The 27,886-nt window shown below is 42.8% G+C and overlaps 1 protein-coding gene across 1 annotated transcript in view; it reads right to left on the bottom strand.

The window, feature by feature from the left end:
• Positions 1 to 27,886, bottom strand: part of DNM3 (dynamin 3) — a 146,442-nt gene that overhangs the window by 36,967 nt on the left and 81,589 nt on the right. The window contains exons 16-17 of the mRNA XM_030455535.1: positions 27,261 to 27,370; positions 19,114 to 19,225 (exon numbers count right to left, since the gene is read on the bottom strand). Of these exons, the coding sequence (XP_030311395.1) occupies positions 19,114 to 19,225; positions 27,261 to 27,370 (222 nt within the window). The remainder of the gene's footprint in view (positions 1 to 19,113; positions 19,226 to 27,260; positions 27,371 to 27,886) is intronic.

Below are 27,886 nucleotides of genomic sequence, written 5' to 3'. Positions count from 1 at the left end.
TTTCAAACCTGATTTTTAATTGTAGTGTTCCCCTGCTAAACGGGATGGAGAGAGATTCCAAACTTGTGTCAGAGTATATGAAGTGATAAAATGAGGATGGCTGAGCTATTTTTAAACATACTCAAAGACTCTGAGGTCAAAATCCCTGAATTTATAGCCTTCTGGACATAGTAAGACTCCTGGATTATTAAGAACTGCCTGCTGAGACTCAAACACCATTTCATTTGAGACCCTCAGTGGCCTCAGAGCATGTGCTCCCCTCCAGCCTGCCTCCCCTGGGAGCCACCTCCCAGCTCAGATTATATCCCTCCTGTAGCTGAGAATTTGGGAGACAAAGAGGATGAGATGCTTCATATTCCTTCCTCCTCTCCTTTCCCAAGACATTTTACAAGGGAGGGGGCTGCTTTTCCAGATGGGCAGGAAGTGAGAGAAGGCTTGAGGAGTCTTAGGCAAAAGGACTTAATTCCTCCTTGCTCTGCCCAGTCTGGAAAGTTATTACAGCCCCAGTTGTGCTCATGTTCCCTCTCCACACTCATCTTTCCCATCTGCAGAGGGCACCTGGGCACCTGCTGCCCAGGACCACTCAGCCTGCTTTAACAGAAGCAATCCTGCCCTCTCCTTCCCCACCACAGGGAGAGAAACTTCACACAACTGCTGTGAACACATCTTGGATTTCCTAGAAAATCCAGATCTGTAATGAAATCCTTCTGCTCATGGAAAGAAACCACACAGAGGCATCACCTGGGAAGGAGCTGGCACTGTCTCTGTCCCCACAAGCTTCCCAGCAGTGCTGGGGAACAGACCCTTTTCCCTGTCCTTCTGGACAGTCTACAAAAGGTTTATCTTCCTCTGAAGGACAAATCAGTGGCAGCAAAGGTTTTAAGCATCTTAGGATGCTACAAAATGATTGGAACCATTCACATTGTTCCTGGTGTAACTGAGGTGAGGTTTTATGGGAAGATATTGCACAGTTATTGTTCTGGAAAAGAGCAGGCAGTGCCAGTGGTTGGAGACATCAGAGGAAGAGAAAAGCCTCTAAAGCTACTTTCAGGTGAATGGATTTATTTGTCCAGTTTCTGCAGCTGCAGCTCCCTAAGCATCACCTAAACTTGTCATTTTTTTCTACTTGGGTTTCCATGCAGTGATGTCTTATATAAAGCACTAATGAACTGTAGATGGCCAACAGAAAAGTAAAAACATGAGACAAAACACAACTCAAACCTTTTGTTGATTGCTCATGGATTTATAAAGCAACAGAACCACATAACAGATGCAAAACAGAAGCCTTGTAAGAAAAGGTTTGGTACAAAACAGGCCTGGAGTTAAAAAAAAATAAAATCTTGTGTTTCTAATTTGGTTAACAACTCATGGACATTCACCTTTTGATCACCAGGAGTCACTGCCATGGGTTCTGCACCTCACTGAGCAAGACTGCAGAACACTTGTTAGCATGAGTGCATCTCCCCTGTTGAATGGATCCAAGTTCCTTCATTGATCATTCTGCAAGTATTTATCTTTTTCCAAATCCACAGTATCAGACCATCCCAGAAGCATTAAAGAATCATTTTTTTCAAAACTTCTCTGTTTCAGTCTGAACATCTTTACCATTGCAATGACAACGTGGTGAGCTCAGAGGCACTTTTTGTCCTTGAGGTCAAGAGATGCCATTCCCACCCAGCTACAGACACCCATTTACTTGGGAACATTTTCTTTCAGGAGTCCAAGACTCTTTTCCCAACATCCAACTCAACTCCAGCAACCACTTTCCTCCATTTCAGGAGGGGCAAAACCAGTTTTAAAGCTTTTCCTACAGGTGCCCTTCACCAGTTTGATTTTGGGGCACACAGAACTCCTCAACTCAGCTCTGCACCACAAATCCTCCTGTCCTCCTGCATCCCACTTTGCTCCCAGCAAAACCCCTGGCAGAATTCCCACTGAGTTTAATTTCTGTCCCATTCCCCCCAAGCCCTGAGTGAGGTTGATTTCTTCTCTCCAAGTATAACCAGAAATCAGCAGGTAAAAAAAAGTTGTGTCTAATGTGGCACTGAGGCTGTGGAATTTACTCCCATGTGAGAATGGCACAATAAAGCAATTTGTTTAAAAGTAAATTGAAAACATTCCAGTCCTCTCGGGCTTCCAACTATTAGTTTTACTTTCTGCACAGCACTGTAGAATGTCTGGCATCAAAGGCACTTTGTACATTGCCCTGAACTCGTGTTGGGCACTGGTAGAGGAGCATTAATCACACTGAACAAAGATCCCATGCACACACAGACACAAAAAGAACTGATTTGTCACATGTCCAGCACGGAGTAGAAAAGGTGAACCCCAGGATTTGCTGGATAGGATCCATTCTGAGCCTCGAAATGCTGCACAAGGCACCTGAGAGGGAGCAGATTTTCCAGTTGATAATTACATATTCCACCTGAAACAATTCTTATTTGTGCTTAATTAGACAGGAACACAGCATAAACAAGCACAGTTTTGAGTCAGATGCCTACAAACTGATGGGCTCCTTTCTTTGCACCCCCCCAGAGGTACCATGTGTGTGTAACCATTGCTTATTGGCAAGAAAATCAAGAGAGAGGTGACCCATGAATGACCATGGCTGAAGAAAGTGAAGGCTGATGTGAAACATCCGCTGGCAGCTCAGCCCAGCCTCAGGGAACTGCATGTTTGGAAGTGTTGGAAGAAAAATGGGAACTGACCCAGTGTACAAATGAAAAAGCCCTGAAAAGGAAAAACCAGTCAGTAGCCAGGCAAGCAGCAAAGGAGGAAAGGCTGGGGGCTGGAATTTCAGCCTGAAGATTACTGAGAACATCAGAGGAGAAAATGCTGCTTTGCAGGAAGGTGAATTACTGCTTTTGCCTCTTGTCATGGGCAGTTTCTTGTCACTCCCAGCAGAGCAGGGGAAAACCTGAGTCCCTGAAGTCCCTATTTGACAAGATTCATCCCATCAGGTTCCTCAGAGCAAAGTATTTTGGCTACCAAGCTTTCACAAACAAAAGTTCTGGCACTCTTGCACCAAGTGTCTCAGGTGACCCAAATCTGTCTCTCTCATTATCCAGGACAGGAAAACAGAATCTCCTGAAAGCATCACTGAAATTCACCCCTACCCAGTCCCCAGCACCCAGTAAAGCACCAGCCACTGCTACTGCCCAGGGACTGGGTGCAGAATCCCAGCATGGAGGTGCCAGCATGGGACCTGGGAACAACAAATGCAGCACCAACTTTCAGCAAAATGGGAAGGCAAGTGATGCAAGTGAGGCTTGTTATTCAAACCATGACTGTCTGCAAAGCTTTTGAACAGGTTTCTAAAGAAAGACTTGAAATAAAATGAAAAAAGAAAGGTGGCAGAGCATCCAGGCTCAGTAAGGGAACTGATTTTCTGACTAAGGGAAACTTGACAGAGCTTTGGGTCAGTGAAGTGATATCTGTAGGAGACTGGCATTTAAATTGCTAGAGATAAGTAGTAATGAAAGGATGGGACAGTAAAACCTGTCTAACAGCTGGATAAATAACATCAGAACTTGAAGCATCCTTGAAGGATTTATCCCAAAGTGTTCAATATATCATTCTTACTGAAATAAAATAGCCTGAACTTGTCAGTTCATTTTTTTCTGCCCAAAACAAAACCTCATGAGATACTGTGAAGCCAGTGGGGGATTGGACAGTGTCCTGGGAGTCACAGATAACTTTAAGGACTGGCAAGACAGGAACAGGATAAAATAATAGTTATATATTGACAGACTAATGACAGCTGCTGGGCTGGCCTGGGACCTCATCAGCTAGCAAGAACAAAGGAAAAGCAAGCCCCAAAACTTCTAAGCATCAGATAGAATAATTCTGAGACACTGGTGTAACCAGTGAACAGCCCAAACATGTTGGTGTTGGGAGTCCCTGTGCTGAGCAATGCAGGTTCAGGCAAGGGAACAGCATTTTCTATGGTCCTGGTGCAGTTTTGCCTGGATAACTTATGGAGGAGGCTATGTGCCCTCTCAATTCCCTCATTTCCAGGTTGCCAAGCTATTTCCATAAGACTCAAATGACACTGCATGGTCAGAACAAGAAGATTTTATCCCCAGAACACTGAAATTGCTTTTCAGCCTTCACAGGGTACAACTTTGCAGTCCTGGAGAGCCCCAGGCAGCTAAACTGAAATAGTTCTGCATCCCATATGAACTATATAGATGGCTCTCTTCCTTCCTCCCCCACAGGATCCTTGTTTATGTTCCAAACCATACTCCCCTGGATCCAAGCTGGAAGGGGCTCTGGATCAGCTCCCCCATGTAAGCTGGGCTGGAGATCAGGAGAGAAAGAGTGAAGGTATTTGGTTAGTGGTCTCCCCAAAGTCCCATGCACACACTGATTGACCCAAAGCTGCTTCCTGTGCCTGGGAATACAGGAATGCAGCCTGTGGAAAAGACTTAAGAAGCCACCAGGCATGGAGACTGCTCCTTGACTGCTTTCTTCAGTGGGAGCTGGACAAGAGAGATTTAGGGAGCTTGCTCAGAGGAGAGAAGGGGTGCAAGGAAATGATTCCTGCCCTTCCAAGGGTGATTTTCCCATTCCTGTCTTCTCACTGGAGCATCAGCCCTCTGAGTCTTCATCCTCTGTGTAGGGAGAAGAGGAGCCTGGCTGGGAAGTGACCTGAATGGCAGGAGGAGCAAACAGACCCTGTCACTGCCATACACTGAGCTGTCTCATGGGCTCACTTGTCACCTTCTGTCACCTTTCCAGAAGCCTTCATCCCACTTGGTAGGAGGGCACGACCTTTGTGGGAGAAGAGCAGCAGGTAAAGAGCTGATTAAAGATCCTGATGCTCCCATTACCATCTTGGCTGGTCATGAAATGGAGATGGGAAGGAAAAACTTTATCTGAGATCCCAAAATTAATGTTTAAATTGATAATAAGAAGTTGGGCTGGATGACTGGCACTCCATATCACACTGGAGACAATCTCCATGCCAGTGATTAGTCTCATCTAACAGAAGGCTACCTTAGAATGACTGGAGGATCAAATGACACATCTGAGGATCTGCTACTCCAGCTAAACCTCTGCATCCAGCCACTGAAAAACTCTGGGGTGTTTATCAAAGGGGTAATGGTAGAAGGGGGTGAGAGGAAGGTGAAATCTAAAGTGTAATTTATTTTCTGTCTACCTTACTTTCATAAGAAAAGAAAAGTTCAGTTTAAATTCCAGGCATGCAGACAGCTCTCCCAGCCCCAGCAATCCATCGTGTATGTTGATTATTAGGCAAACCATTAGAACTTTAGCATGAAAAATAGGATAGGCTTCAAGTGAAGATTGCCTGTAGCTAATGATGCTGTGGAATGAACGTTTTCATTCCAGCTAAACCATTCCTGTTCCTGGAAAAACAAAGAAAACCAATCCTGGGTTATGAAAAAGACTCAAAAAACTCTGCATATGTCTTGGCTGAAAATAATTCCATGCAATTTCAGAGATCTATGCACAGAGGATATGTCACCTGGGAAGCCAAACATGCACATCATTACACACAGCTACACACAGAGTATAAATATCTGAAGTGGGGTTGGGGAGCAGAAGAGAAGTTGATGACCAGAACCCAGAATTACATACATACGAGTGCATTACAGAGTTAATGACTCCTGTAACATCGCTCCCATCTCAGGCTAAAAAAATGAAAATGCAATAAAAAAACCCACCACAAGGAAGTGCAGTGGGCTGTGCAGCAGCTGCCTGGCCAGGCTGCCTGAGAGGGGCAGGACTTGCCTGGAGATCTCCCTGTGGTTCAGCCCCTGGCGCCATCAGTTGGGCTTCAAGTCAAAAGTGGTGGAAGGAGGGAATGAAAAGGGATTCTGCACCATTCCACTGGCACAAGAAGACTCCACAGCAGCCACCAGAAGAGGGTGGGAAAGGATTCAGGGGTATATAAGAGAAGGTATGTGTCTTCTGCAGCTGTAGTGATTTCCCTTATGGAAACACAGCACTTCACAGCTTTTAACCTTTAGGCTGCTGAAGCCAAAGCTGAATTTTTTGGGGTTTGTTTCAGCACAGGAAATGTGAGCTCCAGTTTGGTGAATGTCAACAGCTCATTCTCCCTAAGCCACAAGTAAAGTGCAGAGTTGAAAAAGCACTGCAAGGTAGCAAGCTGAAAAGTGGAATTCCACCCAAAAAAAGTGATTGCCACGCACTGGTCCTGGCTAGAGCAGAGATCTGTAAGTTTAGGGAGCTCAGAGAGGGGGTGGGGGAAGGCCACGAGGTTCAAACCATCCTGTTGGCTGCAGGAAGAACTATGAAAAGAAATTAGAGAAAAGTCAGACCCAAGAAGAAACAGAAGACACTGTGTTCCAACTCCAACCAGCTGAAGGAAAGTTTATAGAAAAACAATCACTTGGTTAGTGACTCACAGGGAAAGAATCCCAAAGCTTTCTTCAGGGAAGCCCCAATAAATAACATCTCTAAAAACACACCAAGATGTTGTTGTCTCTTCCGTTAGGATGCTCAGTCCACACGATAAAACCTTTGGCAGCAGAACAGCCTTCTGAGCACAGTTCTCTTTAGGAAACCCAAAACCCAGTAAGAAGCTGTGGCTGCTTGCAGATCTGCTCATCTCCTAACTCGTGTGTGACATGGCTGATGCAAAGTGGGAAGAGATGCAAAAAGCAAGCTTTTGGTTGCTGCATTGGGGAGTTTCTCTGCTGACTGCATGCAGCTGTACTCTCAAGATGGACAAACGCCTGGATTTCAACCTCTTCTGCATCTTTTATGACTAAATGGTATGGATTCCAATATCCTGCTGCACTACGCCCAGAGAAACTGAATGAAAAGCTGAGTTCACAGCCTCCCTGGGATCTCTTATCAGCCAGCAGCAGGCTGCTCAAGAAAGAGTATTCTGTCCAAAAGAAGGGATGGATACCACTTGCAATCTAGAATCTCTTTGGCAACGAGGGTGTTTTTTTTTTCCTTTCATTTTCTTTTCTTTTCCCTCTCTCTCTTTCTTTTTTTTTTTTTAAATATATTTATTTTTTTAACTAGCACAACATTTTGAAAACATGTTGTGTGATTTTAAGCATCTCTGCCAGCAAACAGACTTAAAACTCACTAGAGTCATTTCTCACAAGAGAAATGATGGTGGTTTCCAAACAAATGACCAGAGCTGAACACCATGATGTCTGAACTTGGACTGACTAAAAAACTCTTCTGTTGGAGACTCCAGGTAGGAACCTAACAAAAGAATTCTCTGTTAAGCAGAACTGACCCACAGAATGTATGCTGCTCAGTTTTTGCAGATAGCAGGAGGAGAGAGTGGAAACTTGGTAGCAACTTCCTAGTAAATTTAACTGGCTCTCTAATTAGTTTGTAGCAGTTAAGTCTGAATGAGGATGTTTTAATTTGCCCAAAGTTCTCTCTTTTCACAGTGGTTTACTTTGCACTGCTCCCCATCTTTTCAGCTGATGTGGATCCCCAGCAGATTCCAGAAATTTTCCAGGATCTAGCCAGGAACTTGTCAAGGAAAAAAACCTGAAGGTTGGAAGCACTGAAAAGTGATTCCCAAGGGATTGGGGAGTTACCATAGTGAAGCAGTGTTTTCCCCAAAATGCTCAGCAACACAAGAGGTAGCATCACTGAGATCTGAGCTGGAATTTTCCATTGTCACTTGGGGGTTGAATTTGGATGAAACTGGGCATTGGTGAAATCTTCCAGGTATTTCTGACTAGATGTAAACTCTGGGAGATACTTAATGCTCTGCTATAGATGATGAAATGTTTTATACAAAGCTCTGAAAGAGCAGCCTGAAGGTCACCAATGCTGAAGAAGCAAGAGATTTGCACAGAACAAGTGCAGCTGCAAGATAAAAGTAATTGCTTTAAAGAAGGAGCATCTTTGAAGTCAAGGAAACCATGCCAAGACCCACAAGGGAACATTGGAGTAGGAAGAGCAGGGGCAGCAATGATGGCCTGGAAACAGAGAAAGGCACAAGAGGAACAGGACACACTGAGGAGTGCTGGAACAGGACCAGGGAACTCAGGACACCTGAGCTTGTGCTCCCTCCTGCAAAGGAAAGTGAAGTGGTTTAGAGTCAAGAGGTCCAGACTTAGAAGGAATAATCATAATGACTCTAGACACAGGTCTCTAGAAGTTCATGGCATTTCCTAGTGGAATCCCAACAGAATTTTGATGGGAAAACACTGCTACTTGTATACACTGAAGGAAACCCATACCTGAGTGAAGACACTGGAGTTCTTGAACCCCACCCCCATACGTGTATTCTGTCTCAGGTAAAATCCTTTGAAACAATAATTTTCCAAAATTAATTTATTCCTTATCCATGAAACCAACAAAAGGATGGAAAACTTCATATGTATGCTTACACCTAGGCTGCTTCATAGGGATTACTGATTTTAAATCACTTGAATAATTGACCCAACAAAACCACTTGGACAACTGACCCAACAAAACCACTTGAACAAATTTCCAACCTTCCTTTCAGCTGAGATGCTTCTAGCAGGTAAGGAGGGAGACTCAAATGAGCTGTCAGCTTTTATTGCAAACTTGGAGGGTCTGGTAAATAAGCAGAACAGGAGGAGTAATCACCACTTGCTCTTCAAAGATAAAGAATTTTTTACATACTCCAAAAATGTTTGTCTTTTTAAAGAACAAAAGCTGAAGACATCTTGCCAAATCTGCTCCAAACCTCTCCTAAAGCTGCATTCACAGGCTTGAAGAGAGAGCTCCTGTGAAAGCCACCAGGCTCCTTCTTTACAGAATGTCCTTTGCTAACCAGAGCAGTGACAAACAGGTAGCTTCCCTCCAGCCCCTCTTTCTGAAGGCACTCAAGGGCTAGGACAAGGCTTTTAACAAAAAACACAGACAGGACTGCTCTGTAATTATCCATCATTCCTCCCACATCCTTCTTTGACTGCAAAGAACCATGGTTTGACTCCAAGTTTGTACAATGGGGTCTTGGTCCACAACTGCAGCTTCCAGACAAACAGTATCTGGTCAGAGTATTAAAACCAGCTGCTGAGGGCATCATGCTGGGGTTACAAAAGAAACCCTACAAATAAGATGGAATGAAATAAAAAATAACAACATGAGGCAGAAATCCCCGACCCAATCAGACAGTGCCAGGACTGGTTCTAGGAAAGGAGAACTTCACTTGAGCAGAACACTCACCAGACTACAGAAAGCATGGAAAAAATACATCTACAGTCCCCTAAAAACGTACACCAGTGAGGACAGGACTCACACCAGGTGAAGTTTGGAAGTCAGTGCCATGGACATCACCATGTCTGTCTTTCAGCCCTCCCAGGCCCCAGGTTGGTGGCAATTTTATCATTTCTAAGCCTTCACTGATCAGGTTAAGAGGTATTTCCAGCAGAATTTATACCTAAAGTGCACAGATAAAGAGTTGATGCTTTTAAACAACAAAGCCCTCAGCTGAGGAATAAAAAGGAGCTGTGCCCTGGCATGAGAATTTCAGTCTCTTGGATGTTTGCAGCCACATCTCAGGTGACATCAAAGAGAAGTTGAGGTGTCTGAGCTGCAAAAGTGAGGAACAGAGCAGGTGCTGTCATTTTGGTCACTGCCCTCACAGCAAAGCAAAACCCTCCCTCATGGTGCTTCTGAGAATCTGTTATCTGAATCAGCCTGATAACCTTTACTAAATCTAATTTAGAATTATGGAACAGTTGTTTCCAGACCCTGGTCCTGAGCAGCTACAGACTATTTCTGCACAGTGTCTGCAGAAGCCAGCAAGGGACAACTGGGCTGGGACTGGAAAGGCTTCTTTTAATTACCTGGAGGTTCCTGCTCCCACTGGGAAACATCTAGGTCTGCAAACCAAGCAGTTTGAAACCACCACACCACAACTGGATGCCAAATTACATTGCACAAGACTGATTTTCCTCATCTTCCATGCTGGGGATTAGTTTCTTTAACTGATTTCCCTAAATGCCCTTAGGTTTGCTCCCACCAGTACAGAAACCACAGCTTTTGAACAAGGTCAAGATATTCCCCTGCAACAAGTGTGCCTGGAAAGGTTGAGTATTTCCTATTTAAAGGGTTTGATATGGGCCTGACACCCTGTGTCATGGTAACTTTGCCTTGACCCACCAGAGCTTATGCCTACCCAAAGAATTTAACACATTATTGGAGCTCAGCACACTGAATTACACAGAATTCTCTCTGAATTAAAAAAAAATACTTGATTATAATGAGCAAACGTGAAGGAAACACAGGAATACTGGAAGAAGGGATTGAAGAACAAGGGTATGGAAGTCACCAAAGAACTGAATTACATGGAATTCTCTCTTTGAATTAAAAAATGTACCTGATTATAATGAGCAAACGTGAAGGAAACACAGGAATACTGGAAGAAGGGATTGAAGAACAAGGGTATGGAAGTCACCAAAGAACTGCACTGATCAAACACCACAAAATGCCCATAACCAGCTCTTCCCCAGTTCTCCCAAACTGATGGACTCAATACATCAAATGTCACCCCATACAACAGAGACAAGGACAGGGGACACATCAGACAAGCAAAGGTGACAATGGATCTGGGCAGCAGGTGGGACAGGAGCTGAGAAGTGACAACATGACATGAGAGTTACATGAGTGGAGAGCTCCAGAATAAAAGATTTTCTAGAATTTGGGACTTGAATCCAACTCTGCAAATGGGAACTTAGAAATGTCCCCAAGAAAAGATGCAGAGAAAGGTTAAAGAAATGCAGGATGTCTCAGCCAGGCCATCACACAGCTTTTGTCCAAAACAGAGTCAGAGCAAACAGCATTCATTTTCTCCTGGTCATTTTGTTTTCTCTTGGAAATGAGAAAAAAAGCTGTGTCTGGCCATCCCCCAGCTGCCCTCCACCCTCCCATCCAATGAGCACATTTCCTGTGACACTGTAAATGCTATGGAAGGACAAGCCTGGTGACATTTTTTGGCAGACAGAAAAAAAATCTTTCAAATTTCTATTTGCTCCCAATTTACTACTCTGGAGAATGGTTTTGTGCAATTACTGACTTGGAGTGATGACATGGAAGGTATTTTAGGCTTGTCCCAAAGCCTTGTTACACTGATGTCTTTCCTCTTCTGCACAGTCCCCTCCTGGGTGACCCCATCCTCTTGCACCAAAGAGGGGATGATCAGAGACCCAAAAGGTACCAGCCTGGAGTCCAAAGGACCTTTGTGTCCAGAGGGTGATGCAGAACCTTCCAGAAGCACCTTGCTCTCCTCCAGCACTCAGTGAGCAGGGCTGGAGGAGCATCCTAAGAGGTTGGGAACCTTCCTCTGACTTGATGTCCTGTGCCATGATCAGGAACTTCACAACCAGAGAGTTTTCACCTCCCTGAAACTTCAAGGAAATCCTTTAAGAGAGTGGGAGTGGTGCAAAAATGAGCTGGGCCATAAAATGAAGAATTGAAAAAGATTTTGGAGGTGCAGAGGCTTTGCCAAAAGCACAGGAAAGAGCCCATCACGACTACATGACAGACATTAAAAACTGGTTCCTCATTGCTCAGTTTCCTGGAGTTTGCTTCGTGCCAGCAAGAGCCATTTCAGAGCAGAGATGGAAAATCCTGTGACAGCCACTGAAGCCCAAGCCCTGCCAGGCAGGTACCAGCTCTGTGGGGACTGGGTTTGGGATCACGGGGTCCCTCAGCCTGCATCTTGTTCCAGGCAGTGCAGCTGATGCAATAGTAGGAATTTCTTTTTCCCTGGACATTTTTTAACTCTCTCCTGCCAGCAATTATTTCACCTTTTTATTTAAGCCAGGGCTGCTCTGTCCCTCAGGGAACAAGCTTGTATCTACCTTTGGTTTGAAGAGGAAATATTTAGGAGAACAAGAGGATTGTTTTTAACTAAAATACATTTTCACATCCCTGAAACACTGAGGCAGCAAGAAAGGCACTGAAAATCAGATTGCCTTTGTATTTCCAACCTCTGTTTGGGACTTGTTCTGACCCCTGTGTGCAGCTGCACCCTCACTCTCTGGGTCTGCTCCTTGGCCAGGACTTCATTGTAAAATTCAATTATCTGTTCAAAGCAATGACTGAGATACTGGCTATAAAATCAGGGCATTTTTCCACTGGGAAAGAAAAAAAAAAATTAGCACTTCTTTAATTTGAAAGTTATTTTTAAACCTAGTTGGTCCAAAGCCAACTTTAGTTAGAACTGAAGTGGATCCCTCTTTTCCTAGAATTCAATGCCTTCCTTTTCTTAAATATATTAGATTAATAATAATAATAATAATAATAAAACACAGTAAATGCACAGCTGACACTTTGCACACCATTTAACTCTCAGACACGTGTACAGGGTTTGCTTTTCTACTTATTACTCTGCAACAAACCCAAATAAATCACAGACTGGGTTGGGTTGGGAGGGACCTTAAAGCTCATCCATTCCCAACCCCCTGCATGGGCAGGGACACCTCCCACAGCCCAGGGTGCTCCAACCCCATCCCACCTGGCTTTCAACACTCTTTCTGGTTTAGGAACTTAACTCAAACTTCATCAATCCCAGCACAGATCCACTTTCAGTTTGAATCTGGCTGGGACACTCCTGGAGCATCCCTACAACCAGGGATTGGCAGAGTTTGGATCTGGGAGGTACTTGAAGCCTTTCAGAATCAGGGCTGAATTTGAAACCCTGATTTCAAAGCAAAGATACAACTGGCTTCTGGCATGGAATCTAAACTTCCACATCCATAGTCAAACAAGAACTGGATGAGCAGAGAGCTCCTCTCATCCACAATGAGTATTTTAAGGAATAACATCATGCAAACTCACCTGGCAGGGAGAGTATTTTCCTTCTCCTTTCAATTCTGGGTTTCCCCAAGAGAAAATTCAAATTCACTGATAAATATTTTATTTTATAAATAAAAAAAATTTTATTTTATATAAATAAAATAAAATTTTATTTTATATTCAGTGATTTTCTATAATCACTGATGATATATTCACTGATTATATATTCTGATTTGATGTTCAGTGAACTTTCATGAGCAGTGTGGTACCTGCCATCTGACAGCTCCACTGAGATGAATGAACACAGGATATACACACTGGTTCTGTGTGTTTTGTGAAGGCTATCAGCAAGCACAGTGGTGCAAAATAATCAGAAGATAAGAACTTTATAGTCACTTCATCTGTAAAAAGACATTTTATCAGATTTTTAATCTCCAAGTTGAGTTTTCTCAAGTCTGAGATCAGTATTAAAGTGTTTGATCAATCAAATAAACAGATTTTTTTTTAAGGATGACAAAGGAAAGTGATTTTTTTATATTAAAAAGTGGCACTTTGGGTTTTTCTGTCGTTATTTTACTGCTCAAGTGCCCAGAAATTTGGAATCAAAATTTCTTGAGGCCACAGCATCTAATCTTTTAGCCCAGATATTTATTGAAACTGGACTTGATGAGATTGCCCTGCTGCTGTTTTGAAAGAGGGATGTTGGGAGGGATGTTTTGAGGGGATTTTTTTGTCATTTTTTTAATGAAGCTGATGAAGATAAACAGCTCCTGTCCCTCCTGCACTTGGCCTGGAGCCCCAGTGCTCTGCACAGCCCCTGAGCAGGGCTGCCATGTGGACTTCACTTTTAATATTAGTAAGATGGGGCTTGCCAACATGTGCTTGTTCAATGAGGTGCTTCTCCATTACCTCATTCCACATAATCCTGGGGCAGATTTTATTCAACAAAGCTTTTGAAGCTATATTTATCTTTAACCATGTGAGAAATCTCACGTTAATGATGGTGTGACAACAAAAAGGAAAAATAAAAGTGATTAGTAGTCAGCTGCCTAGCATAAAGCCTCTTCACTTCCCTTCTCCCCTTTTTTTCTTAGGAACTCATTACTCCAATGTTTATTTTTACTTTTGTAAATCTTAAGAGTGCAAAGCTAAAGGCAGAGGTACCAAAGCAGCCAGATCCTTGCATATGGCATGATCTGACTGCCAGGTTTCTGGGAGGTACCCAGGAAAACCTTACCAGAAATCTGTACCAGGAGAGGAAGGGAGGATTTTGCAGCTTTGCAGCATAAAAAGCTTTGAGAAACCATCAGGCAGGCCAACAAAGGTTTTGGTGCTTCTGAGCCCAGCTACTCTGGAGATGTAAGTGGTCAAAAACTGGTTAAAAATAGAAAAATTAAAAGCAGACAAAATCCCTTCACCTTCAGAGCATTTAAAATGCATCTGGGTCTTTCCCAACCTCCTCAGAAATGCTTCAAGCTTACAGTGAGATGCTACAGGCAGTAGTTCAGAGGCTGCTTTCAACATTTGCCATGAAGCATCTTCTGATGCTCCAGATCCACCTTCCTAAGGGTTAATACACCAAAAGAGGGAGGGGGGAAGGGGAAAGGCACAAAAGCTGTGTAACTTCTTTCCACAGTATGACAAACTCTCTCTGCATCCTCTTCCAAAGTGTGAGATGTGCCCTTTCCATTCCTAAACTCAGTAAAAAATGGCTGTAAAAAGATCTAACCCTGGGAAGTTTCATGATTAGTTTATCAGCTCGAGATCAGCAAATGTGTCTTTTTATGTGCTGCTTAAAAGAAAAAAAAATCTACCATGAATATTTCAGTTCTCCTTCTCCACACCCCACACCCTTCTGCTGCTGTCCAGCTGGAACACATCAAGGGTCTAGAAGCCAAGTCAAATGTTGACCCCACCCTCCTCCATCCATTTTAAGGCACCTTCAAAGCCAGCACACTGATCTAGTTCAGCTCAGCCAACAACCCCAGCAAATCTGTTATTTAAGACTTTAGTGCTGGGTTTTTATAACGACCCATTAATACAAGGCTTTGATGTATGGTCAAAAAATCCAGCTGTAATGAGTTTCATGAGACTGTAGTAACCTTTCCTCAGAAGGGCTTTATTACTACACCTTCAGAAGCTTTGGTCCCAAAACTCTTTTATAGCAGCATTCTTACTGAAATGCCTTAAAAACCAACACTCTAGTAACACTTATTGCATCTCCTTCCCCAAAATTAAAACAAAGAGCTGGTAAGAGCTTTCTAGAAGACACTTTTTGTGAACTAAAATTAAAAAAAACCTTTTTTTTTCCCCCTGATAAAATCCTTGAGACAACACACAAAAGCATTTTGTGAAAGGCCAACTTACTCTGTTGTTCCCCTTTGCAGGATGCAGCAAGGAGGGAAAGAAAAAGAAAAAAAAAAAAGAAATATTAGCCATTTATTTTACATGCATGCAGTCTAACTCATACAGTTCTGGCAAGAGCTCAAACCAAGTGAGGAACTGACTCAAGAACAGTCACTGACTCCATGGTGAGGCAGCAGCCAGGGGAGCACAGGGCATGTGCAAAGGACTGGAAATGTTGGGGGAAGCTGTAAGGTTGCTCTGTTTTCCAACGTTTCCTCCTGACACAAACATTCTGATTCCACTTTTGCTTTCTGCAGTATAAATCAGGACCAGGTCCTTGGGATTTGGTGGACAGGGAAAGCAAAATGAGGCCTGAAATGATCTAGGGATGGGCTGGAAGCCAGAGGGATTTTCATGTGAACTTCCAGGAGGCAAAGCAACCTCCTGAAGATGTCTGAAGCCTTGCACGACAGCCACTCCCAACAAGTGGAAATATTCATGATTTTTTTTTAAAAAAAAGCAAATCCTGAACTTTCTGATTCACAATAAAAAGGGAGAGATGGCATTTGGGGAGAGGGGTAAAGGAATGGGTGGTGCTAGCAAGGTAAAGCAGGGAGAGCAAGTGACAACAAACATCTGTGCTACTATTTATTTTTTTTTTTTTAATTGTGAGTTTTGCCATGAGCTGGCACGAAGAGTGTGTAATATACAGTGGGAAGTCAGCCAAAGTAAACAGCAGCCTCCAGTTGAGAAATACAGTCTGGAAGGTTAGTCACAAAGTTGTAGTCATTTCTGAAAGAAAAAAAAGGAGGGGTTTGGATGCATCAGTGGAGGAAGGCAGCAGTAAAGTCAGCTGGCAGATGGAGATCTCATTTCAAAGGGAATTGGCCACAGTGTGATTTCTATCAAGCAAGCTGACTTGCATATGGGTTGGAAAAATAAAAACACTGATTCATGGCTAGCTGGGTGGCTGTCAGAGCCCATGGACTGACAGGACCAAACCTCCTGGGGGAAGGAGGTGACTTGGCAAAGTGCAAAAGAATTTGGGGGCTCAGAGAGCAGCACTGAGGGGTGTTTAAAGAGACATCACCAAGAGTGAATATATGAACAGGACTCTGGAGCTCCATGTGCTGAGAGCCAGAGAATCAGCACTGAGGGGTGTTTAAAGAGACATCACCAAGAGTGAATATATGAACAGGACTCTGGAGCTCCATGTGCTGAGAGCCAGAGAATCAGCACTGAGGGGTGTTTAAAGAGACATCACCAAGAGTGAATATATGAACAGGACTCTGGAGCTCCATGTGCTGAGAGCCAGAGAATCAGGGAAAATGAAGCTTGGAAGTGGAGGGATGGGGTGAGCTCTGGCCTTTCGTTTGTAAAGTATTGAGGAGAATTGCTGAGACAAAAAAGCACCAAAGATCAGGAAAAATGGCTTTAACTTCTAGGATTAAGTTAGTAACAGAGATTTCTTATTCATGGCAGGAAGAGCTGAGCCCCATTACCACTGTAATCACAGTTTAAAGTAGCACTAAGATCCCAACAAATGGATATTCTCAGTTGAGAGAGCTGCCCCTGGTGAGAATTCAGGACAAATCTCTTTGTGACAAATTTCTACTTTTCCTGCCACTACAACAGGAGCAACCCAGCAAGGAGCATCTGCATTGGGTTTTACACCAGCACCTTTGTCCATGAGCAGCAGTGTTGAGGCAAGGACACAGCTTGGCTTCCACATCCCAGGCTGAACACCCTGCTCTGCCAGCTACAGAAAGCAGCACCACAGCAATACTCCAGCTTTACTCTCTTTACTCCAGCACTCTGAGTCCATTTCTCATTTCTGAGCAGCAATTTTTCTGCCTCTGGTGCCAAAGCCCTGAATACTCAGAGTCAACAGCTGGGACTCACACATGGAAGAGCAAGAAGGGCAGTGGGGAAGGGGCAGAGGATCCCTTCTCCTTCTTAGCTCTGGGATGGCAAAGCTGTGGGAAGCTCTGAAGCAAATTGAAGTTGCTGTCATTTCCTGGCAGTCTCTTACATAAAAATATGGTCTAAGAGAATAAAGGAGCAGTGGAGTTGCCTCCAAAACTGTTTGACATTGGCAGAGGGAAGTGAGAAACTGAGGAGTATGCAGAGGATGATAATGAAATGCTGCTGATTTTTGTTTATGTCTCACCAGAGCTTCTGAGGTAACCTGGGCCTTGGAGCTTTTTCCCTGCAAAGTTCAAACCTTTAGCAGCAAGCTTGCAGTTCACCTTTGGACCTCTAGTAATGTAGGGAAAAAGTGCTTTGCAAGACTAGAGGAGTATCAAGCATCTTTCCTGAATAGCTTGAGAGAGTGGTGAGTGAATTTCAAGGGTCTGGGGAAAATAATATTCACTCTTTTTGTACTGTAAGGGTAACTGCAGATCAAAGGAGAACTGAATTCTGACCACCCTCTGCTTCAGTCTTTCAAGGAAGTGTCTCATCTTGTGTCTCAGGCTCCTCTGACAGACTAACTTCAAACAAAAAGAAGAGATTTTTGTAAACATATGCCAAATACAAAATATTTTAGGGGGAAGGGAGATACAGAGGAGCAGTTTAGAAATCCAACCAGTCTGTCTTGTTCAGCAATAAAGTACCAAATCTATGGATGCAATGAACACATCACAGAATGCAGGATTAAACCAGAGGCAGCAAGATGCTCTTTTGACATCATTATTAAAACCTGAGCAAGAGAACAAAACCATGCACTATTTGGATCCTAGTAAGTAATTAATTAAGTAACCTCTTGAAACTAATAATTGGAAATTCCTTCTGATGGTATTAGGTAAGAACTGAGCTACCAGGGACAGGCAACATACAGAAGAGTCATCAAAACTGTTTTTAAAGAAGCTCTCAGATACCTGGTGCATCTCCTGCTAAATTCTGACCTATCCTAAAAACTAATCACCACTGTGGCTGTTTATTCCTCTGATAACTGGAGACTCCAGAAGGTCAAGGAGTCTGATTTATCTTTTGATGGTAGCCTTGAAACTCAGGATGAAGAGAGGAAGCTGAGGGTTGTTTGTGTGCCAGAGGAGATGGAGCTTGGCAGGTTTATACTGGGAGCCCTGCAGGCATCACAAGTACAGGGGAAGCACAAGGAAGAGAAAGAGGTAAATAACAGAGGATAGCACAAGAGCCTGGATTTAGGGACATGGCCTTGCCATGGAAAACAAGCAGGAAGAACCAATCCCATCCAAATCAAAGGATCATTTCTCAGAAGAGCTCTTCCACTGGAGGAATCTAGTGAAACAGCAGATGTACTGAGAAAAAGGTGTACCATGCATTAGAGAAACCTTCCAAAGCTCTAAGGTGTATTTCCTGAAGTCAGCCTCCTTTCTGGATGTATCTCTGCAAGCCTTCACTCAACATGAAATAGCAAAATAACAAAGATACCAAAATATTTGAAATGGTAGCCAGGTATATTCTGCTTCCCAACTTTTTCTTTTTTTTCCTGTATTCTGTATTTATTTACAGGATTTTACCTATCTATTTACTGAGGCTTTTTTCAAGTACCCTGTTCAGTTTGCTTCACATGAAGCTTAGCTGAGTAAAAGTCCCTTTGGAAAGGTTTAGCATGTGTTTCATACACAAAAACCATGCAGTGAGTCAGTAAAATAAATACACAGTTGTCAGAAATGCTTCTGCCAGTTCTGCAATACAGAGTTTGAGGGCATAAACTCTTCAAAGCACATCTTAGATGACATTACCAGAAACAATCCAACTCAGGAAACTCCACATTTCTGAACACTTTTACCACACGGATCCAACGGAGAACATTTCAGATTTAGTTGGGATTTACTTTGGAGGATTCTTTGTAAATACTGAGCTTTGATGCCCAAATTGATCTTAAAATATTTCCTTATCATTAGTTTCAAAATTACCCCAGAAGAGTCCAACAAAAAGGCTTTCTGATACATACACCCACTGGTTTCCCAGATAACACAACTGGATTTTTTTTCTGTCTCAAGAAGAGAAGCTACTGGAAAATAAGTGAGCTGTGGAACTTACAGAGGATTTATCAGGGTAGACCCCAGCTCGTAGCAGAGATGCCTTCCAGCTATCCACTTCCTCTTGGGAGTCACAGGCAAGCTCAAGGAACCTGTAATCCTTGTAAACGTTCCTGGAACAAAGAGCACCAGGTTGTAAAAGGAGCATTTTACTACTCAGTATCATGCACACAGAGATTTAAATTAAAAAATTTGGGGGATGAGAAATGACTGGGTAACTGGTTTGGACAACAGAGTTTATGGGACAGGTATTTGGTTAGTAGCTACATGGAGTATTTGGAAATATCCTAAGATTCCAGAGCACAGCTCTGGAAATAATAATAAAATAATGTGAAGCTTCTTTAAATTGATTTTCCAGCTTTTGCCAAAATGGAGCCCTGTAAGGAAAAAAAGGAGTTGTGCTGCAGAGGAAAACCACTAAGAGACACCAACAAAATGCAGGTCTTGGGACTGACAGCTCTGTAACCAACAAATATCCAGAGAATTAAGGATGCAATTTTTTCCCACTTAAGCCCTTTCAGTGCATGATAAAATGATAAAAGTTGGTTCAGCTTTTAGACATCATCAGAAAGAGGGGAAAGAAAAAAAACAAACAACAGTAACAGTCAGGTATCTGAAACAAACCAACCAAAGCTCTGATGTTTGCCATCATATGGGATGTGGTTAAGGTCTCTTGCAGGTAATTTGTGTCATTAGATAAATGTAAGGAATCACTGAAGGGAAGAAAAGAGAAAGGAGGAACAATTCCCAGTCTGCAGGAAGGTGGCACTTGTGAATTCTCCAATAAAGAGAACAGATTTTTCCCCTTATGGTTTAGCCATTCATTTGCAAATCCTCTGCACAGCCCAGCTTGCTGTAAACTTGTCAGCCAGCAAGCTTTTTAGGAAAGGCCACAAGCTTAGTGACAAAGGTTGTGAAATCCCATTTTGCAAGATCTTAACAGCTGCCCCCAAATCCATCTCCCATCACAACCAGGCTGTTTCCTTTCCTCAGCAAGCTATGGAGAAGGGGGCTGATAACTTCATTCCCAAAGACAGGAATGACAAGGGGCTCTTTGGCTTCTTCCTCGTGCAACTACAGAGGGGATTTTTAGCCTGGATTTTGAGAAGATCCATTTGAACACACTACAGAACCAGGAGAGAAAGGCATTATTAGCACTGCCCAGACAAATTTCTTTAGCATTCAGGGCCTGGTGGGACTTCCATCACCACCACACTGCTGGAATACAACAACCCTGATGGAATTCCCACTCACAGAAGTGCTTCTCTCTTAGCAACGATGGCACCAGGCAGCTTTTTAGAGGCAGTTTTAGGAAAAAGACAAAAAGCAGGTAGAAAAATTGTAATTGAAGAGTTCTTCCCACCTCTGAAGAGGAAGGGACATCAGTATTTCTATTGTTTGTATTCAAAACTGCAAAGACTAAAGGACATGGTCAGATTTCCTTCCACTGGAGCATCAGTGCTGCTGATCAGAAGCATCATCAAAAGAAGCACCATCAGAAGCAGCTTCCTTCCCAGAGAAACCATCCCAAAAAGGTACCAAGACACTGAAGAGTCAGGTCCCACAGTTTAGGCAAAGCCACTGCCAATATGAATGACTGAAAGCACTAAGGATATTCTAATTTATTAGAAATTAAAATGAAGTTTTTCTCTCCTGAATGCTGCCTGAAGGCAAGTAACAGCCTGGATGACCTCCTCAGATGCTGGTATCTTAAAACGATGACAAAACACTTGATTTTTATTCAGTTTGCAGTGCTGTGGGACTCCAAGTCAGCATCTACTGCTCAAAACGAAGACCTCAATAAAAATAAAAAGAGAGGCAAAAGGAAATGGCCAGAGAAAAGAATTTGCTTTCATTTATTGTTAGGATAAATTTTTCTTGAGATAAGTTTTTTGGCTAAGCTAACCAAGCCCTGGAACTTTGCAGAAATAGGAAGCCAAACTGGTGAAAGGCTACTCTAAAGAAAAGACAACTAAAAAGAACAATAAAATCATAATCACAGAGAAAAGGTTCAAAAATACTTACTTGCAAGAGCAAAACAACATGACACCAGCTTATGAAAACATTTTTTCAGGACTGTCATGTTATATATTAAGCCTTCTGGCATTTTGTGACTTGTTACATCAAGTGTAGCTTAGCAGAAGAGATTTTAGCCAAGTGCTTTGGGAGCTGGCACTCTGCACCCCTGTCTCTGTCCCAAGCTCTGGGGACACTGATGGCTCCAGCTCTCCAAGGTCCCTCATTCTGTAGGATCTGGGACTTTCACCATTTTGGTGTAGCTAATTCTTCCCCTCAACAGACACAACTTTCAGCAGCAGTGAGGATCTGAAGAGCACACACACACTGAGCCAGAATCCCAGGAAGCTTACAGTAGGGCAGGTACATGGCTGCTTGCCTCCCAGCTCCATTTCTTTTTCTCCTAGACTTCCTTTGCCTTTCTTCCAGAAAAGCTGTCAAGGCACAGGAACTTTTTGAAAGGGAAAATAAAAAAAGGTCAAAATAACTTGGGTGTCCTTTTTCTGTTTCTAGTGGAAGCTTACAAAACACATTAACATGCTTTACTCATTAGAAATCCACTGGCATCTCATGGAAAGCTGTAAAAAAACCTTCTTGAAAACAATTCAGATTTTCTCCTTTGTTTTCTCTTCCACTTTATAGAATTGCTCAGGATATCAGCACAGAAACAGTTACTCCCAAGTCCTCACCTACTTGCTGGTCACAGGGTGGGTGTGACTGACATTTCAGACCCACACAATCACTCCATTTTCTTCAAGCACAGTGGAACCATCACACTTAAGGTTTGGAGCTGTTGTTTCCTTTCTCTGAAAGCTCCTTTTGGCTGGGCAATCCCAAGTTTAAATCTCAATATCTGTACTGCCTATCCACCACATTATGGCCCAGGAAAAAAACCCAACCTTTTTTCTTCATATTTTTCTAAATGGGATGGGCATTAGGATAAGGGCTGGTTATTCCTTGGGTTTGTAGATTTTTCCTCTTTTTAAACATTGTACTCACCAGAGTTTTAGCAGTTTGTTTGCAAACAGCAGCAGCTTTTTTTCTGGATTAAATTTGTGGGGTTTTTTAATTAAATAGATTCTCATTCTTTCATTTCTAACAGAGAGGGCTCTGAATAGCTCACAGCCCAGCTCTTCCTGGGGCTTTGCTTTCTGAGTAATTCCAAATCAGTAACTAAACACACATCTCATCTCAGGCTTTCTCCTCCAGCCTGGCTCCAATCCAACACCTCCTCTGACCCGCTCTCCTTTCACTAGTTCCCTTTACTTTGGCTCTTGCCCAATTTCCCTTATATATGGCAAGGAGCAGTTAACCAGTTGCTGTCCATAAGCAGTTCAGTCCTTACAGCAGTGAGAAGCCATGTGCTTCATCCCCTTCTAAAGCAAGGCTCAGCCAACAATGTGCACCCCAAATAAATACCTTTATAGTACACCCCGTGGGCTTTCCTGGCTCCTTCCAGACACCAGTTCTTGTGCAGGATGATTCCTGACAGTCAGGGTGTACTCAGGAGCTAGCAACTCATCTTTCTCCTCTGGCAGGTCTTATTGTGTGCCCTCAAAACTTCCCTTTGATTCCTCTCCTCTTCACACTAACCTTTTCCTCAGATTAAGGGGCTGTTCCTACAAGTCTGTCCCAGTCAGCTCTGGGGATGAGAGGTTCTCTCACTATGCTCCATGAATACTAAGGAATATTTAGGTCTTAATAATCTATACTTGGGAAGGCAAACAGAACAGCTCTGTGCTTTTTAACTCACATCCTCCCATCCTACAGAACCCCAGGGCTGAGGAAAGCAACACCCATCAGTCACTTCCATCTGGATCCTGGATGGGCAGGCAAGTAAAAGCCAGGGAGAGCTGGTGGGATCCTGCTCTGCAAGGAAGGGAGACTTCACACCCTGGGTCTGGCTCCATGAAGGGAATTGAGTCTGAAGTGGGATGGAGCTTCCTGCATAATAAAAACTACTGAACTCTTCCTCTTGTAGAGTTGCTGCTCCCAGGATTGATAGGAAAGGCCTGAAAACTCAGCAACTCAACAAATACTTCAGCCTACTACCATTTTACAACCCTAAACATCTTTACCTTGTGGAATCTCTTCTTCCACAAAAGAGGAAGAATCTCTCCAGACTGGGAGAAGGAGGAAAGGAAGAAGCTTCTCTGCTTGTAGCAAAGAAGAGAGTTTTGACTCATCATTTATCCTTCACATAAAAACCATTTAGATGGCATTGTAATAAAGTATTACAATTTATTGACCAATAAATCAGAGAAAAGTGCAACTACACAACTGCAAAGGCAAAGGGCTACTTTAGAATGACTCAGAATCTAGTAAAATGCCATGTGGACCCTGCAGTCAAATGCCTTTGGAGCCCTGCCCAGTCCTGGGGATGCTGGGCAAGGCAGCTTTTCCATCTTCACTGGGGAGAGATGGAACCATTGCTGGATTCTAAAGAGTACTGGAGTTCTTGTCCCAGCCTACAGTAGTTAGCTAAAAAAAAAATATCAATCAGCAAAAGATTTTTATAGACAATATGTGGGGAATAGATGAAGTGCTGGCAATGTAATAAACTTTTGGGGATGGGGAAAATTAGTTTGGTTTGTTCTTGAACTCTCACAAGAGTCTTTTGAATCAGTGAAGACATCAGAGGTTAATGTACTGCATGCAAGCACAAGCAAAACAAAACCCTCTCCCCTCTACTCCTACCTCTGGCTCTGAAAATCAATTGCCAGCTACATCTCCACACCTTCACCTTATGTTCTCCAGCAATACTGCAAACATTAGCTTTTTTCCTACCATATCATTATTTTTAAATACTTTTAATATCTTGGAGCTCTTTTCCAGCCTAACAGACTTCCCAGCAGCTTACTGGGGAGGAGAAAAGGATGCTCAGCACAAATTAGCACTCGTTTTCTTGACAGCTTTAGTTTTAGACACTTACTGCTTGACCCTACAGCTCAACTTCTGTTGCTTAAAGGCAAAACAGCCCAAAATGATCCAGGAGTCAAAGAATACTCACCCTAATAAACTTTACTTAAATATCTAGCACTGCAAGTAGTAGTATTTTACTGTAGTATTAGTAAGTAGTAGTATTTTACTGTAAGTAACATAGAGGACTCTCTAAAGATCTGCTACAGTTTCTCTAAATGAAGTAGATGGGTCCACTCAAAAACTTGAAATAATTTAGTTTGCTGAAAAGTAAAACTCAACCCCCACCCTTTAAGCAATCCAGTATCTATTTCACACCAAGAGCTGTCCTTTTTTTTTTTCTGTGTGTCCTTTATAATTTTAATTATAAAGTAACAGGAAAAGCATGTAATTATTTCACAAGGCAGCCTTTTCACAAACACACAATTCTGTTCATTTCATGAGAATTTATCTTCAGTGTGAAATCAATCATCACAGTCTCCATTTACCAACTCACATTTGATTCCTGTCAGAGAATTCTTGACTTCTGCAGTAAATCAAAATGACAGATACTGCTTGTTTCCTTCTGCCTCCATCCCCAGGTCCCAGCTAACTCAAGATGGTTTTTCCCTCTATGCAGGGAAATGAGTATTTTCCTGGTAACTGGAGTTGAGAATTGGAAAGGTTTTCATAAATGGAAAAAATGCAGTGCATAATCCAGGAAACTATTGAAATGTACAGGATCAGAAACATATGGCTACAGCAAATACCTATGCAGTGAGGGGCTGGGAAGGGAAAGGAGAATCAGCTTATTAACATTTTTCTCCTTAAGGGATTTTGTTTGAAAATTAAAATACTTCAGTTGAACATTAAGAAAGTTTTTTACTATTGTTTTTTAAAAATGCTGCAGAATATGGGGGAAAATAAGAGATACAGAATAATCTCCATGCTATCGTGGAAGCTGGAACAGATGATTTTGCCTTTGTTCTTTAATGATCTACTTCTTAAAGAGCAAAATGGTTCCATAACCAGAGCCCTCAGTGGGCAAACTCAGAAAGAGAAAGCTGATTTCCCTCTCAATTGCTAAGGTTTTTTTAATTAAAAAAAAACCCCAAACACCATCCCCCTTCTCCACCTCCCCTCCAGTCTGCTCCCCCTCACCCCTAAATAAAAAGCAACCAGAAACTAAGCTAATTTTCACATTAATTTTAAAAAGCAAGCCACATTCACACACACCACCCTCAGAAACCAGGAATCAAGGGCTTAGAATAAAGTACAACAAAGAGATTGATTATTTCAAGCTCTTTACCAACTCTCTGCCTCCATTTCCCTACAAATCTGGGCCAGGGAGCACAGCCCCCAGACACCTGAGCCCCAATATCCCTGCTTCTGCTGACTCAACCTCTGAATTTAGGATACAGCACCAAGTGATGCCAAGCTTGGTTTGACCCATTTATGCAGCAGGGAGGAAATACAACAACAACAACAGCTCAGCTGTTTGGTAGTAGAAGAGGAATTACTGGTGTCATTCTAATTCAATACATATTTCTTCAGCACCAAGTTCTGTCTCCTTTTAAGCTGGAAGGCTGAATAAAGAGCCTCTCCCAAAGCCAAGTTATGCTGTCATGTCTTAACATGGCCATCCAGAGAGCAGGATGGTTTTAGAGACTTTGCAGATGCTGAGGGGTCTCCTCAGAGCCCCCACGGGCAGGGTTATTCCAGACATGGCAAACACTTCAGCCATCTGATCCTGAAGCCTTTGCTGTCCAGTGTGAAGGAAGATGGAGTGAAAATGTGAGTGTCTGGCTATATAACAGCCAAAGAAACCCCAGACTTGCCAATGGCAATGAATACTTCTCTGGTCAGCTCACTGATTTAATATTTAAGATGCTGGAAATATTCAGATCCACTGCTGAAACAAAGGAGAAACAATGAGCTAAAATTAACAGGTTTCTTGTGGAAGAAACTTAATATGTGCAGCTGATACCATCAGGGCAAAGTCATCTTTACTGACTGACACATATCTGTGGTAAACTCATCAGAATTACATGAACTGCCAGCCTCTGAAGATCATTTATGGTTTTAAAAACATGAAAAGTTTTTTTCAAAGCTTTTTTTTCTGTGCTCCAGAAATGCAAGTAGGGAAGTGTTTGAAATCTTATTCCCAGCAAGCATGTGTGTGACATAGCTTGTGCCTCTGGCAGACAATGTCCACATGGATGGTAGCTGAGACAGGAGCAGATGCAGGCAAAGCCTTCCTGGGGCAGTTCAGAGCAAGACTCACGAAGCATCCTCATGTTCCTGGGGCCAGCAGAAACCTGACAGCCCAGAAATCTTGTGCTTTGACTTCCATTTGCAAGAGGGAGGGACATTTCTTGCTTCTGAAAGGATTACCTTGAACATCTGAGTGGATGACAAGTCTTGGCAATGCAAGGGACTCAGCAGAAGAGAAGAGGCAAACAAGGGCATCAATCCATGCTACCACTACAATGTCACTATTTTTTTTCCCTGAAAAAGTACTTAGAGGAACAACTTATGTGCTGAGAAACAATTCCACTGAAAAACAATTCCAATCTCCTCTTCAGTACAAAAAGAGAATCAAATTGACTTGTATGTCTGTAAAGTGTTGTCATTTTTCCTGACTTTTTTGTGCACAATAACCTGATCAGGAGCAGAATTCCATTGAGTACCCAGAGCACTAAAATCAGAGGCTGGAGCCTGAAAGGAAAAGTATGAGGCAAATTCTACAGAGCAAAGATTCCAGTTAATCAGGGAAGCAGAGGAATCGAATTTGTTCTCCATTCAGCAGTATTTAAACCCAAACAAACAGCAGAATGACTCTCAAGATTGCAGCCAGGCAAGATTTTCCACTGGAGAAAGTGAAAAGCAATGACACTTCTGTGATTTACAGCAGCTGAATCTGGTCACAAGGTAGAGAAGTCATGAATGTTTTGGTAAGCCTAGGTGATTGCCAAACAAAATAAAAATAGGCTCAGGAGATGATTATTCAGCCATCCAGAAGAAGCAGATGACTAATGATGGAGCAGTTTCACCCCACGAGTGGCTGGGGGAACACTCAGCTTTCATCCCATGGTTACAACAGCAAAGCAGCAGAGAAATCCTGAGAACCAAGGTCTTGGTTGACTCAACATAGTGCAGATACCAGAAGTGGCCTCTCAGGTATGACAGTGTTTGGGTAGGTGCAGTTTTACACAAGTATCAGCACTTTCTTACCTCTGCTCTGTGTTAAACAAAGCAAAGATGTGTTTGCTAGACATGAAGCTCTTCTCGACATCTCGTACTTTCAGGTTGTCTAAAGGCAGCATATACTTCTTTTCTTTTTCCTAGAAAACAAGAAAACACACAGATATTAAAAAAAAAACCAGATTAGAACAACACTATGTGAAAAGTTTCCAAGAAGCCTGATCTCAGCAAGCTCTGCTCAGTTTGTCATGCCTTCAGTACAGGTATTAGTGTAAGTGAATAACCCAACCTGAAATGTCTGCTTACCTTTCATAGGCAAACCTGCAAAAGAAGTTAAACCTTAGTTCCAGGTCTGTTTTTCACTGACCCTTTTAATCCAGAACCAGCTGGAAAGCCCAGCACCTACTGCACTTCCTGGGGGAACTGGGAAGTGGGACATCCCAGTGGTTTGATCCAGAACAAAATGCATGTTGTACAAGTTTATTGTGTGCCATCCCAGGGAGCAAAATGAAAGCAGGGCTCATTTCCCTCAAGAGTCTTGAGCACAGACCCTGTGAGGAGAGGCTGAGGGAGCTGGGGGTGTTGAGGCTGGAGAAGAGGAGGCTCAGGGGAGACCTCATCACTCTCTCCAACTCCCTGAAAGGAGGTTGGAGCCA

The sequence above is a fragment of the Calypte anna genome, chromosome 8, assembly GCF_003957555.1.
Source record: "Calypte anna isolate BGI_N300 chromosome 8, bCalAnn1_v1.p, whole genome shotgun sequence".
NCBI classification, from domain to species: domain Eukaryota; kingdom Metazoa; phylum Chordata; class Aves; order Apodiformes; family Trochilidae; genus Calypte; species Calypte anna.
This window is presented reverse-complemented; position numbering and strand designations above follow the sequence as displayed.